The sequence below is a fragment of the Phalacrocorax aristotelis genome, chromosome 10 (genome assembly GCF_949628215.1).
Source record: "Phalacrocorax aristotelis chromosome 10, bGulAri2.1, whole genome shotgun sequence".
Taxonomy (NCBI): domain Eukaryota; kingdom Metazoa; phylum Chordata; class Aves; order Suliformes; family Phalacrocoracidae; genus Phalacrocorax; species Phalacrocorax aristotelis.
The window spans coordinates 1,708,821-1,722,777 of record NC_134285.1 but is presented as its reverse complement, the minus strand read 5'-3'; the positions used below and the strand labels follow the sequence as shown (position 1 = coordinate 1,722,777).

Sequence of the window (13,957 nt, the reverse complement as noted above, 5' to 3'; positions counted from 1 at the left end):
TCCACGGTTGTGCAGGCAGGGCTGGGGGATCCCAGGCTTGCCCAGCAGGGCTGAGAGCAGGCACATGCACGTCCTCCACTGCCTCCCAGGCACCTTGGGTGCATGTACCCACGTGTACCACAGCCCAGTGCCTCCTAGGCTGTCCCAGGTACAACTTTGCAGGGAGCTGTATGAGTTTGCAGCCTCCTGCAGAACAGGGAGTGCTTACAGGAACAAGAAATATCAGGCACATTTGCTGCTCATCAGTCACTGAGCAGCTGGCTACAGTTCTTCATGGGGCTGCTAATTGTGTCTAACTAGTCATTAAATCCCCAGCTAATCCTTTCACAGCTGCCTAACCACAGCTCTGCTCAAACAGCTGAATTTGTACCCAGGGTAGGCATTTCATTAGCAATGCTCCACCAAGCACCTCTCAAGCTCCTGCCAATGCAGCAAAGGGTCATGCTTTTAAATGGCACTTGGGTACCTATCGCATACTGAAATCGAGCGGGAGTAAGTGCCTAAACAGCTTTTAAAATCTGCCCTTTTGCTCTCTGGGCGTTGTCAGAATCCAGGCAGCCATCGGCTCCTCTAAGGTCAGGGGCTGCTCCCAGCTCAAGAGGGAGGCAGAGACTCACTAAGAGCAAGGGTCTGGCCATGGTGCGGGGCAGCCCAGAGGCACAACTGGGAAAAGTGCAGAGACCAGCTGGAGAAGTGAGGTACCACAAAGGGCAGAATCTAGCCTCAGATGAACAAACCCGGTGGCATCACACCCATCTGGGCAGCCTGTAACTACTACTCCTCATTACCTTGCCACGAGCCATCCGGAAGAGAAATAAAATGACCAGGTAGAGAGGGTAGACCACCACGCTGGACACCAGACCAACAGCCACTGTGTCCACATTAACAGGGATCAGGTTGGAAACGGCCCCATTGCTGGAGAGAATCGAGAGAGATCAGAGACCGGCGTTAGCAGGAGCACTCAGGGTTGCCAGCTAAGCAAGGGGTGAGACAAAACTGCACAGCCTGGCATTTCAGACGTGCGGAGAAAGAAAGGAGCGTGGGCTGTGCTACCGGCCCGTGTTACAGATTATGCTGTGATAACAGATGACACAGCAAAACCAAGGGGGAAAGCTGATTAGGTTGTCCTTGGTCATCCATCATCCACGTCCCGGTCCCAGGTTCTTTGGAATGGGAAGGGCACACTCAAGGCCACAAGCAAGGCACCTCTTCCCAGCAGACGCAAGGTCTGTCCTGCCCTATGTGACGGGAAGGGCAGGAGGAGCCCTGCGGAGGTAAGGGATCGGCTAAAGCACCAAGGGACACAGCGCACCTGAGGTGTACGTTCCCCACCATGCCGTACCACACAGCATTGGCGCAGAGGAAGAGGAAGATGAGGAGGGAGCAGCAGGTGGCTCTCTGGACACGGGTGAAGCGGCTGCGAGGCGGGCGGTCCCACATGGACAGCCAGACGTGCTTCTCAAAGAATCCTCGCTGCAACTCTGCTATGAAGATCCGGGAGAAGCTTCTCAGCTCTGTCTCACCTGAGCACAAAAAGAGAGAGACTCTCAGGGCCAGCTGCACCACGGTCCCGCCTTGCAGACTGATATTCAGAGTATCCACACTGCATCTATATGGTCCCTCCTGCACAGCTGGGTCCTTGCCATGCCTTGTCCTCTAGCACAAAGGACGCAGCAGAGCACTTGGCTGCGCAAGGCATCAACGCAGGGAGGGAGAGCCAGTGTGCAGGCTCTGGGGTCTCTCCGCTGTCTCCTGCTGTGGGCCCTTCCCCAGGGCAGTGAGAACTGCCATGCTGCTCAGCCATCCCCGCCCCACGCCCCAAGGGCTGAGCACTCACTGGCCGCATACACCTCCTTCTCCACCATGCCATCGTTCTCTTCACTCTCCACTGAAAGCCAGTCATTCACCAGGAAGAAGTAGCTCTTGCTGCTCTGCAGGTCCCGGACTATGACGTGCTGCAGGTACCAAGATGGGCTGAGTCCTAAAAGTTAAGAGATGAAGAAATGCGTTTCGTGGCAGACATTCCCTGCGTGGACCTGCAAGGCCGAGAGAGCAACACAGGAGCCCCTCAGCGGGGCAGCAGCAGTAGTCCCGTGACAATGCCTTCATCGGTGGAAATGGCACAGTCCCCAGGAGAAAGGCTTGGCATAGCCAGGTCGCCTCCGAGGCTGTACGGACACTTACAGACACCGTCACGGCACACTGCAGCGTACGTGTATGGGACTACACCTGACCAGTCTGCAGACTTCCCCATGATGGTCACTCCATGTCCACCCCCCCAGCAATCTTCCCCCAAGCCCGTGGGTCACCGTGATCTCCCATCAGGGTTGGTCCGGACTGTAGGCCCAGGTACCCTCTCCTGGCCCAGGTACCAGGCGGAGCAGAGGCTGGTTCCGACCTGGGGTATGCGACGGCTGCCTCAGGCCCACACACCTGCTCCCGTCTCACCTTTATTGTCGTGCCAAATGCGGATGCGCCAGATGCTCCCCAGACTCCGCTCCGTCGCGATCTGAAACACGTCGAGGCTGTTGCGGTGGAAGGCGTTTTCTCCATCCAGATGCCTGTGACCACTTTTGTTGTCCACACCATACAGGGCGATCCCCACGTGGGCCGTGGTACCTGGCAGGGTTAACCGGGCTCGGTTAGGGAAGCCCACCCAAGGTGGAGCTGTGACCCAGCCCTGCCTTCCTACCAGTGACCTGGTACCAGATGCAACAGCCCTTCAGACCTGGACACTCGGAAGGAATGTGCTCAACAGCCATCCCACACCCAGGGATAGTGTTACACACAGCCTGGAGGGCAGCCGCTCAGGTTGGCCTGGTGCATGGACCTTGGCATGCTCATGGTTTTCCTCTTTGGAGAGGGCTGAATCCGACATTCCTTGCCTTGCTAACACCCCAATCAGAGGAGATGTTTATTCTGGATGTTTTTTCCACCAAGCAGTGGAAAGACTTGTTTTCTTTGACTTCTCTCCGGTACCAGTTGCCAGGTGCAACTTGGTCCACCTGCTCAACCTGGATGGTCCCTGGGGTGGCTTCAGGAGAAAGCTGCTGCTGGTGAAACCAGTGGTTATACTAAGATCAATGAGAGCATGTTTCGGTCAGTGACATGGTGGCACTCCACTTCTGTCCTTGCTTAGAGCTTCCACATCCCACCTGCCCAGATTTCCAAGCCCAGGATGATGTTTCTGGCAGCTCTAGCTACAAACCCAGCCTCAGGTCAGAAAGCCAAGCTTTCTGCCTTCATGCCACTGGGAAAGATTGAGACGGCAGCACAAAGTGACGGATGCTGGTGGACAACAAAATAGTTCCTCTGAAGGGCCCGCAAGGCCTGGATGCTTCATGCAGGAGAAGGTCAGCAGTGAGGAACAATCACTGTCTCTCAGCTCTTCCTGCAACCACAGACCAGCAGGTGTGGGGTGTTTCTGTACTGGGTGGTTCCTTCCAGCAGCAGTTGCTTGTCCCACCCCAAGAGCAAGTGGTGAGGCAGCATGCTCTTCCCCAGAGCTCCTGGCCTGCCCCATCATCACACAATAAAAACTGAGTGCTGTGGGAAGCCCTGAACTGTCTGCTCAGTGCTGCTCCAGACACCAGCTCGGCTCTGGGCCCTGCAGGGGAATGTTTGGTGCATGACGGGCTGAGGTGAGATCTCAGGGGAACTGCACAGATGTCACCCTAGGAATCGAGCACAGGAATAGACCACGGACTAACCTGATCCTCTGCCCCAGCCAGTTTTCACCAGGATCTCGTATTTGTACAGCCCGTTCTTCCCGCAGAAGGGAATCACCCCGACTCGGTTAATGTCAATCATGTCCAGCTTGTGCACGATGAGGGCAGCCACTGAGTAGGTCACAAAGCAGACGGCACACGTCAGCAGAACGATGTAGTTGAGACCTGGGCCTGGAGCCTAAAAGAAAAGAAGTATGTTGCGAGGCATTCTCCTTCCCCAGGAGGACCCCCCCCCTCCATTCCCCAGGAGTCAGGCTGCTTCCTCCCCAGCTAGGATCATCATTCACACACACGATACCACACGCAAAAAGAGAGAGACCTGTCCCTGCACAGGCTGTGCTTGCAGCCCTGCGGAGCGACTGCAGGAGCCGGCTGAAGCTGCTGTAGCAGCTGCCGAGAGCTCTCTGCTCCCACTTACGTCACACCGACAGCTAGAAAAAGCCAGAACGCCCCTGGGAGGCAGGGAGCAGCTGGCAGGTGCAGCTCGCTGGGATAAAACAGTGCTGGGTGACAGCTGGGAGGAGCATTTGGCATCTCACTAAGAGGTGAACGCACTGCGAGGTGTCCAGAATAGAGAATAAAGCCATCTGCAGAGGTCCGTTTTTAGCAGCAGCAGCCAGGATTCATGATCACAGGACACAGCCCCTCTGTGAGCTGTGCCCATCTGCAGCTCCCAAAGGCTCTCAGGTACTTGTGCTGGTCTGCCAGCTGGGCACTGGTCAGCCAGGACCCAGCCTGAACGTGAAGCCGACGGGAGCCCGAGGCTTTCCTCTAGGTGACAACAATCTGCTCAGTGTGTGGCAACGCTGCACGGTCTCTGCTGTGTTTTACTCACAGGAAAGATGAACTGGACAGAGTTTGGGGGGACAAACAGACTGGCCCCAAAGGCGGTGAGGTGCTGGGTTAAGCACACAGCTTGGTCCGGCCTGGTCTCTTCCAGTGGGATGATGCCTTCTGTCTTCCACCGTTTCTCCTGCTCGCTGAAGTACTGGCAGAGGGAGGTGTACAGCCCCAGAGTCACCTCCACCGGGGACCAGCTGAAATGGTTTGTGATGTTGAAGTAGTATTTCTGGATGGTGTCATCCGTTCTGGAGAAGGGAAAGACAGCAAGGAGACATTATTAACCCACCTGCTGAAGGGACACAAACCCTGTTCTGATGGATGTGTGCCCACGGAAAGCACCCTGCTGCAGGGACAGGTAAGCACACTATGAGGAGGGAAAGCCCGGTGAAGGTGGTGTAATTTACACCAGCCTTTGGCTGTGCAGAAACTCTGGTGTTCTACAGACCACTTTAATTCTTTATCTTCGTGTTATTTCAGCACCTGGAGCACTATGTTGCACGTCCTTTTCTCTGTGCTGGCAGCCCAGCACAGCTCTCCCACCCACCCTTCCCTGCGTCCCACTGACCCCCACGACACTTCCATAGCAACTCTGTGATTCTTGGCTGCGAGCAGATTTGCTCATTAGGACGATTAATCCCTCTTCGAGCATCTCGTTACCAATAGCCATGGAAGCTGTGTCAACTTACACAACAGTGGCTCCGCTCTCGCCCCACCTATTCCCAAGCTGCCTATCTTTTCTTCTCAGATAATGCCTAGGAATGGCTCATAAATAACACAAGGCATGAATGCGCACGCTCCCGGGCAAGGCAGCAAGTCAACAACTGAGGTTACAAGAATGACCTCTCTGATAAAAAGAAGAGAGCTTTGCTGCAAAACCCAACAGCACAATGGCAGTGCTGAATGAGCCCCGGCACGCTCCAAGCAGGAGGCAAGCAGGGTGGATGGGAGCCCACGAGGAACCTGCGTTCTCCTCCAGTCAGACGTTGGGAAGATGAGCTCTGAGGATAGAAGTGCTTTTGTGAAGGTTGCACTGCAGTTCAGGAACTAGGCTAACGTGCGGTGCTTTGCTCCGGGAAATGGTTTCATGAGCTGCATGGAGCAAGCCCTGAATCTGCAAAGGTCAGTGTTGAGTCCCCTGGGGAAAGAGTCCTGGTACAGATGGGCAGCTCTGGGATCACTAGGGCACAGAGGATGGAAGTCTGGACAAGCAACAAACGGACTAACGCAGGTATCAGGCAAGGGAGCAGAGGAAAGGGCAGCGAGGGGAGACTCATCACCATGAGGGTTGTGGTACTCACAGGGAACATGATTTACAGCTCTGAAAAGGGGAACCCTCCCTCACCCGCATCAGAAAGGCAAATCACAGAGCACTGAGCTGCTCTTGCACCACCAGCAGCAGCAGGCGTCTGGGAAGGAGGGAGTGCTGGGGTAGAAGAGGTGGCAGTGTGGGGTGTGGGAATGGCAGCCTGCAGCTGCCTGCCCAGGAGAGCTGTCTCCTCCAAGGACGGAGGAGCACTGCGCCTACTGCAACAGCACCGGCCCCGAAAAGCAGCCTGGCATTAGCCATGGCAAGGCCCTGAGCATCCCTCTCGTGCATCCATGGGACAGCCTAGGGGTGACCGGGATTACAAGGGAGGCTTCTCCTACCTGGGTGAGGTGAAGAAGGTGTAGAGCTTGTGGTCACTTCCAGCCAGGGCATCCAGGCCAATTTTCTTAGAGGCACTGCAGTTGTGCTCGTTGGGCTCTGGTTCGTGATGGAGATAAGCCATGATGAACGGCTCAGGCTCGCCTGCAATGTAGTGATCTGCGTGGGGAGGGGGAGGGAAAACAGAAAGTACTTTGTAAACACCAGGGAGAGCTCAACCACAAGCCTGCTGCCAGCAGTGGATGTTCGGGGAGGAGTATCAAGAACACAGAAAGTTGGGAGAGATGCTTTTCCAGATCACACTCTCAGTCTGCAGTTCAGAGGATCCCTGAGCAAGAGACTCTGGATGCCATTGTACCTGACGCACTCCCTCCTGTGCTACTGTGGCCCCACAGAAGGGCTGGGAAAAGCAAAAGGCTTCTCAGTGCCAGAATCCACAAGCAAGGGTTATACTGCAGACTGGATAATGCCCGTGACCGCCGGAACCTCGACCAGGCAGTGTGGAACTTGCTAGCCATACCTGACATCCCCTCCCACACCGGTTACCTTCTGACACAGCTCTGCTTGGCTGCAACACCCAGCCCTCCGCTCCCACGGGAAGAAATAGCGAAGAGCATAAAGGGTTGCGTTACCGTTCAGGACTCTGTAAGTGAGCTGGAAGTGCAGCCCTGCTTCTCTGTTGTTGCTCTCCATAGTCACAATTAGGTTCACAGATGTTCTTGCCTCAATGACTTCAGTGCCAGCAGAGAGATTGTCGGCATCTGTGTTGTTTGACACCATTACGGTGATGGCTTTCTCTGAGTCCAGGCTCCCAATGGGGATCTGCACCCCGTTGTGTGTCTGAAACTCCATGGAGGCCACCTTTGTGGACACAGTGTAGTTGCTGATGTAACCAAAAGGGAAAGGATTGGAGTCCACTTGGAACATGACTTGAATGACATCCGTCAGGTTGGAAAGGGTGGTGTTGAATGCCTGGGGGATGGAGAACTGGCAGTTCGGTGTGTTTTCGTAGCAAAGCAAGTTAAAGGGATCAGACCGCTTGCCTGTCGCCTTAATTTCCCCTCCCACCAGCTCAAGGGGCTCTTCATTCAGCACTCGAGACTTCATGAGGATGCGCATCAGGCTGGAAGACAGGTTGTAGGCTTTGGGAGCTAGCAGCAAATTGTGGGAATCAGCAAGCAGTTCCTGGGGCTTGGATTCTTGTGAAACCGTATTGACAAGGTGAATTAGGTCACCTGCCAGGAGAGAAATAAAGGTGCAAACAGAGGAAGCAGTGAGTAGTCTAGACAACTGCTACAGTCTAGAAAACATCTGACACCTTCCCAAAACAATCCGACAAGTCTTTCCTTATTGTCTTCTCACCGTAACTCTACACTGTGCACATGACCTTCCGCACTGGGAAGTGTTCAGTAGCCCATAGCTAAAAATAGAGCTGTCAGCAATTCCTGCAGGCTCTCGGCTAATCTAGAGCTCGGTGGTGAATACTTAATCACAACAGGCTTTAATTTCCTCCTGTGAAGTGATTAGAATGGCAGACTGGGAAACAGGGAAAGAATGGATAAAGCAAACATATGTTACTAAGTTTTTGCTCTATAAAGTGCAGAACACTCAGAAATACACAAGTGGTGCAGAGAAGGTGCCTCTGCCTCCTCCCAGGGTAACCAGGTGGGGATTTCCGCACAGTGTCCATGGGTGCCCCAGTGAGGTTTGGCGGCCTCCTCAGATTGCAGCCAGGAAGGCACGCATCTGGAAGCCATAGCTGTTACTCACTGTTTACTAAAAAGACAATTCCCTGAAGTATTAGTGAGTTTATTAACAACTGTCATATTTAAATGCACTCAGAGACAGCTGCCAAAGCCAGGACAGCCCTGGGAAAAGTGCAGGGAGCAGAAAGTACTGGGATGCCACACTCCAAATGTTAGACGCAATCTCCCTAATAGCTTGAAAAGGCATGAGCCAAACCCCTAACGGTACAGGAGAAAGCCTGCAAAGCTTCCCCCAGCCCGCTTCTGCCCAGCACCTTGCACGGGGAGACCCATGCCCCCAGCGGCGCCCGGTCAAACGTCACCCGTTCCTGCAGGAACAGAACTGACCTGTGATGTTGAGGATGTTGTCGGCGATACCAGTCGGTGTCACGGTGCCCTGGGTCGTTTCCCCTTGCAGAATGGTCATCATGGTCTCCAGCTTGTTCAAGGTCCTTGTCAGGCATGACTTGCAAACCAGCTCCTTGCTCACCACCTGCAACGGGAAACACAGTTTGATTCAGTAGGAACACCCCCAGGGAACGACGAAGGCAGCTGTAGGCAAGTTCAGCTGCCTCAGTCCTGCAAAGACCTGAGCACATTAGATCAAACACCGTTTCCACGGTGAAAGTCACCCCTGCTCTCTGCAGCCCCAGGGAGGTGACTGCAGGGCTGCTCTGCTCACACTGAGAGATGCCAAGAAGTCGCTGGTGTCTCCAAGACTCTTCCATCCGCCTCCCCTCACATCACAATCTGCCCGCGTACAGGCAGGCATGCCGGGAGCCTGATGGAGGATGCATTAGGGTTCAAAGAGCAATAAAAGGTAGCATATTCACATTCCCTGGAGCTCACTTGTAAGGACCAAGCACGTCTCCTGCTGCTGCATCTCCTGAGCACCCCTCTGGGGCCACACACTATTTCCACAGAAATCCACCAGAAGGAGCTGGATAGGATTCCTCCCATCCATGCCGCTATCTTCCATGGAAGCAAGAGCTAGCCCTAACTGAATCCATTTCAGTGTCCAAATACTCCTGCAAGCTGTGGGAGGGATCCTGCCACTCAGGCATGATGGATGTCCCTCCCTCTGCTCCCAGATGTGTCCAAGAAACAGAATGTTCTAGCCATGGCCTGGAGCTCCCGGCACTCTCGAGGGCTGGATGGGAGGGACTGAGGCAACAAACACATGGAAGCTGTTACCACAATCCCGTTCCTAGCTCTTATTCATCTTTTTTTCTTGTAATCATTATAGGATTCAGACGTGATTCACCGTATGTTTTGTTGAAGAATCAAAACAGCATCTGCATGTCTAGAATTCCCCCTGTTCTGCTGTTATCTGTAAGCTACGAGAAGCGAGGACATACTGGGGTCCACAAGGCAGAGTCAGGTATCAAGGAGGTGGGGAAGACAAAGAGTTATGGGGAGGAACCACCCAAGGAGCTACTGCTTAGGAAGGAGGACCGACTAAGATGACTGAGATTCTTTCTTATCCCTCCAGGAGAAATTAATTCTGATTTTTCCTCTCCCCTGTAGGTGAAATAAAAAAAAAAGTATCAGCACTGATTGACACTTCTACAGGAAGGGAAACGTGTGAACTCCGTGCTAGTCTCAACCTCTTGGGAAATTCTAGATTACTGGGTTTTTTAAGGTTTTCATTCCAATCCCAAGCACCAACTAATCCTGGAACGTCAGCTTTTCCCATGGAACAAAGATTCTATTTCTAGACTTAAGCATCCACAGCGAGATCAAGTCACAAGGCAGGAGCACACGGGAGAGAGAAACAAACCGATCTGGCATCAGAACGGGATGTGCTGAACCCCAAATCCCTGAACAAAGATGAACAGGAAGAAGTGATTTTTAAGGTTTACAGACTCTGAATCAGAGAAAGGAGCAGCAGAATAGGGACTCTGTGGGTGGGATGCAGTAGTCTGTCCGTCATTTCAATGGCAGCCTCTTCCTACTGAGCGAGGTTGCTGACCTGGGGAGACGATGCGCAGCCGAGGCCAGGGTACCCGACTCCAGTCCTGAAAGCAAGGATTTGGGAGGGCGGGGAGGAAGAGCATGCCAGAGCCGCCTGGCTGACCACCAAACCCCAAGCACATTATATAACTGGGCTCTCTTCCCTTTGCCCATCTGACAAAACACACAAAGCCACTCCTCACTCAACCAGGCAGCAGCCCTAGCACCGGGGAGCTGAAACTGCAAGCTGGCTGGGGAACACGATGCTTCCAGGCAGCAACTGCTTCTCATCTTGTATGGTAGAAATAGGGCTGGAAGGAACGCCAGTCCTTGGCGCTGGCCCCTGCCTCAAGGCAGGTCCGGCTCTACTTGTGTTACTCCTGATGGGAGTCCAGCCTGTCCTCGGAGATCCTGCAACTCCCCCACCAGTTTATTCCAGTGCCTCTCCAGTCTGCCAAGGCCTCTCCTACAGTCTCCACCTGCAAGTGAAGGAACCTACTTGCTAGCAAGCTGCCACGCCAGGGCCAGAACCAGAGAAGAAACACAGAGTTCTTAGATGCTGTCCTCCAGCTCACGAACACATCACCTTATCCACGCCTGCTAGGTGGCGGCACGGCGAGGGGCAGAGCTGACAACACTTAGGACATCACCACAGAAACCCTAATGATGTCAGCAAGTCATACCCGTCCTCCCTGTGTGGGGTGTGTGCGTGGGAGAGAGAAACAGGGAAGCGGAACGAGAACTGGCGAGCATCTCAGCTGCACCTGGAAGAGCAGGAGGCTGGAGGTGGTGATGGGGAGCGTACCGTGCACTGCGCCAAGGCAGCTGAGATCTGCTGGATATCATCAACCGTGTTCACGTTCAGCGAGTTCAGGGTTTCTGTGATATTGTTGCGAGTCCAGGTCCGGAGTTCAAATTCGTTCCCAGTCTCAGGTTCCAGAAGCATGGACCGCTCGTACTGGGGGGAGGAAAGCAGGTACAGTGAGGAAAAGTGTCAGGGGGTTTCAGAGGATGAGGAGCTGTGCTGAAGCCACCGCTTGCCTCCACTGTGTATCTCCCTGCCTGCGCTCCTCCCCAGAGGGTGATCTAATGAGCTGGTTTTTCAGTAGAACTTCCTCAATGTCACTTGTGCTCTCCGAGCAATTACCTTAACAGCCTTGCACTTGATGGCTAAGTAGTACACCAGTGTGCAGTCCTTAGCCAGCTAAGCACAGTGCCTGTGCTCAGGGGGATCACCCCTGCCTGGCTTCCAGGCATGCAGCAGGCTCTAATTGGGCAGGAAAGCATGAATAGAGACCAAAATTCCTGCCCTGCCTGTAGAGATGCACATGGAGGGACTGGGCCCTACTTTAGGTAGGTGTGAAAGGGAATGCTGCCAGGAGGGTGATGCTCCTGCACTGTGGATTAAGAGCCTTGTAGGTGGCCAGAAGATCCTTCTAGCTGCACCAGCTCAGCAGTCAGCACAAGGAGGTCCCCTTAGCACCCAGAGCAGCACCTGAGCAGCTACAGGGAGTTCCCAGCCCTGCTGAGTTGGAGTGGGGTGGATGGCTCAGGGGAAGCATGAAGGAGGTAGGGGAATTTGGGCTAAGATTTCTGTTTCTAAATTCAGTGTTTAGACCTCAGTTTGGCAGTAAAGAGGAAAAACTATCTGCATATGAGGGCAAAAAAGGCTGCATGGGAGACACGCAGGCCACTGCTTTCTCTAGGGCCCCTGTTTTAATTTGCAGCCCCTCTGCTTTCCCTGGTCATTGTGTGTCTGGAGCTTGTTACAGTTTCTGATGTGTGAAAATAGCTCCAGCCCAGCTCCCAGCATGCATGTGCACTGATCTACATGAAAAACTGCAGCTTTAGTCATTTCCCTACACTGCTGTACAAAATCTGGCCAAAGACCATTACTGGTGATTGCAAAGCCTTTTGGGGGCCCCTCTTGGGCAGAGTGCACTGCTTTACCTCATTTAGGATGGTGATGAGGGCCAGAGAGTACTCAATGACCTGCTGAGGGTCCCCTTGTTTCACTAAGCCCTGGAGCACGGTGTCAGTTTGATTGTAGAGCCAGTGGGAGAGGCTGGGGAACCCCTCGGGTAAACCAATCTCCATGGAGCTGCCAAGGGAAAGAGGCATTTGGGTTAAGTGCAAACTATCAAATGGGGCTGGGGGAAAGGGGCCAGAATCTGCCCCTTAGCTGGGAAGGAAGATGAAGGGGGAAGCAGGTGGTTAAAAAACACAGACAGCACTGCTGACGCCTGCCCTGGTGCCCAGTTTGCACAAGCTGTATGTAGGAACATCAGGGACCTGAAGCCTGGTTCCTCACTGGTCCAGCTCTGCAAAGCTGCAGATGGAGGATGCAAACAGGGTCTGCCTGCTGGGAGGAGCTGCACTGCTTTTGGCATCGTTCCCTGGGGTCTGCGGAACAGCTGGGACACAGATCCTCCTCTGCAGGCACTGCAGGACCATGCGCTCCAGCCTGGGAGGCCGGGACCACATGAACAGCGCAGGGAGTTTCAGATCAGCCCCAAGAAGGAGCAGTCACATAGCTCGGACAGGCAGCATAGACCAGCTCAGGATGCTGCCCAAAGACCTGTGGCCATGGAGCACGCTGGAAACCAAGGGGCGTTTGCAGACAGGATAACTGGGCTTTCATAGCACTGGCCCTGCTGAGACTTGAGTTGCAACCCCTTCCACCCCATTCAAATGTACGTGCTCGCCACATTGGCTACGTGAGGCCTCCCTTGGCTCTGAGCAGCGGGACACAAGGCCACCCACAGCACCAGGGCTTGCTGCTGCCAAGTCTCCTTTGAGGGCTCCTGATGCAGAGAAGGTGGCAGAGCACAGAGATCTTCCGAGAAAGCGGCATCGTGCCTTCAAAGCAAGGTGTCACCGGGGAATTAAGGAGGTGGTCAGGAAAGCAGTAACTTATACGAAAGTCTCTCCCTTGAGCAATGATTCACAAAGACTGGAATCCTCTGTATTGCACTTCTGAGCCTCCCCTCGCCTCCCTGCCAACAGCCTCTTCCAGGAGGCAAACGTTTCACCCAGGATCTGCCAAGCCCTTCAGGACAGAGAACCAGTGGGTAAGCCATAAGACTGTGATTCAGGAGCCTAGGCTGGACACTGGTGCTGCCACGTAAGCCCAGCCTGCGCGCAGTGGGTCTTACCGGTTAATGGCCACCACGGTCGCTCCCAGCTGGTCCTGAACAAGGACTGACACGGACACCATGAAGCCACTCTCGTGAAAGCCCGGGGGCAGGAAGGCGCTGTGCTCGGCACGGCTGCCCTTGTACACGCAGAACTCGTGGAAGTGCCCGGCCCTGTGGCGGGACGCCAGGAGGATGTACACCAGCGGGCCCTCCGCGTCCTCCGTGTCTCGCCAGCCTGCAAAACAAACCCGAACAGGGGGTCTGACGGGGGCAAGGGCACGGCGGGGGCTACAGCCACCGTCCCAAAGCCCAGCCCGTCCGTCAGAGCTGGCACTGCTTTCCTCCCCTGCTGTGTCCCACCCCGGTCAGCCCTTCAGCATGGCGTCTCCCCCTGCTGCTGTCCCCAGCATGGGGTCACCCTGCTCTGGCAGAGGGACAGGTTGTCCCCACCATTAAGGGACGGCTTAAGGACTCCACTGGGCTGGAGGGACATCTCCAGGGCCTGCAATGTAAAACTCTGACCCTCTCAGAATTTTTCTGATGCTTAGGGGTTTCTGCCTTGGTATTTGGGTCCTGTAACATGTAAAGGGATTTGTGAAGAGTTCATCAGCAAAATAAAAATGGGAATAACACTGCTGGGAACAGCACTGACCCAAGGCCACAGCTTCTACACAAGCCCTGCAAAGCCTGATGTAAGACAGAGGCTCCGTACAGCCCTCAAGCAGTTCAGCATCTCAGGATCGACTGAGTCTAGGATAAAACTTGCACAAAGGTTTCCTTGGAGCTCCCGGGTATTATGGGGAGTCCCGTGGGAGTCGGGCAGTTAGGGAATTCACTGCATACTTGCCAGTGAGCACCAGCAAAGGTGCTGGCTCTGCCAGGGCTTGCTCCACTGGACGTCGACCA

The 13,957-nt window shown here is 54.4% G+C and overlaps 1 protein-coding gene across 2 annotated transcripts in view; it reads right to left on the bottom strand.

Moving 5' to 3' along the window:
* The window catches only part of PKD1 (polycystin 1, transient receptor potential channel interacting), a 99,319-nt gene that overhangs the window by 16,379 nt on the left and 68,983 nt on the right, over window positions 1-13,957 (bottom strand). For both annotated transcript variants that reach the window (XM_075104632.1, XM_075104633.1), the window contains exons 19-30: window positions 13,070-13,286; window positions 11,865-12,015; window positions 10,720-10,872; window positions 8,310-8,454; window positions 6,849-7,451; window positions 6,219-6,375; window positions 4,564-4,816; window positions 3,711-3,906; window positions 2,449-2,619; window positions 1,838-1,981; window positions 1,313-1,523; window positions 789-915 (exon numbers count right to left, since the gene is read on the bottom strand). In XM_075104632.1, coding sequence (XP_074960733.1) covers window positions 789-915; window positions 1,313-1,523; window positions 1,838-1,981; window positions 2,449-2,619; window positions 3,711-3,906; window positions 4,564-4,816; window positions 6,219-6,375; window positions 6,849-7,451; window positions 8,310-8,454; window positions 10,720-10,872; window positions 11,865-12,015; window positions 13,070-13,286 — 2,528 coding nt within the window. The remainder of the gene's footprint in view (window positions 1-788; window positions 916-1,312; window positions 1,524-1,837; window positions 1,982-2,448; window positions 2,620-3,710; window positions 3,907-4,563; window positions 4,817-6,218; window positions 6,376-6,848; window positions 7,452-8,309; window positions 8,455-10,719; window positions 10,873-11,864; window positions 12,016-13,069; window positions 13,287-13,957) is intronic.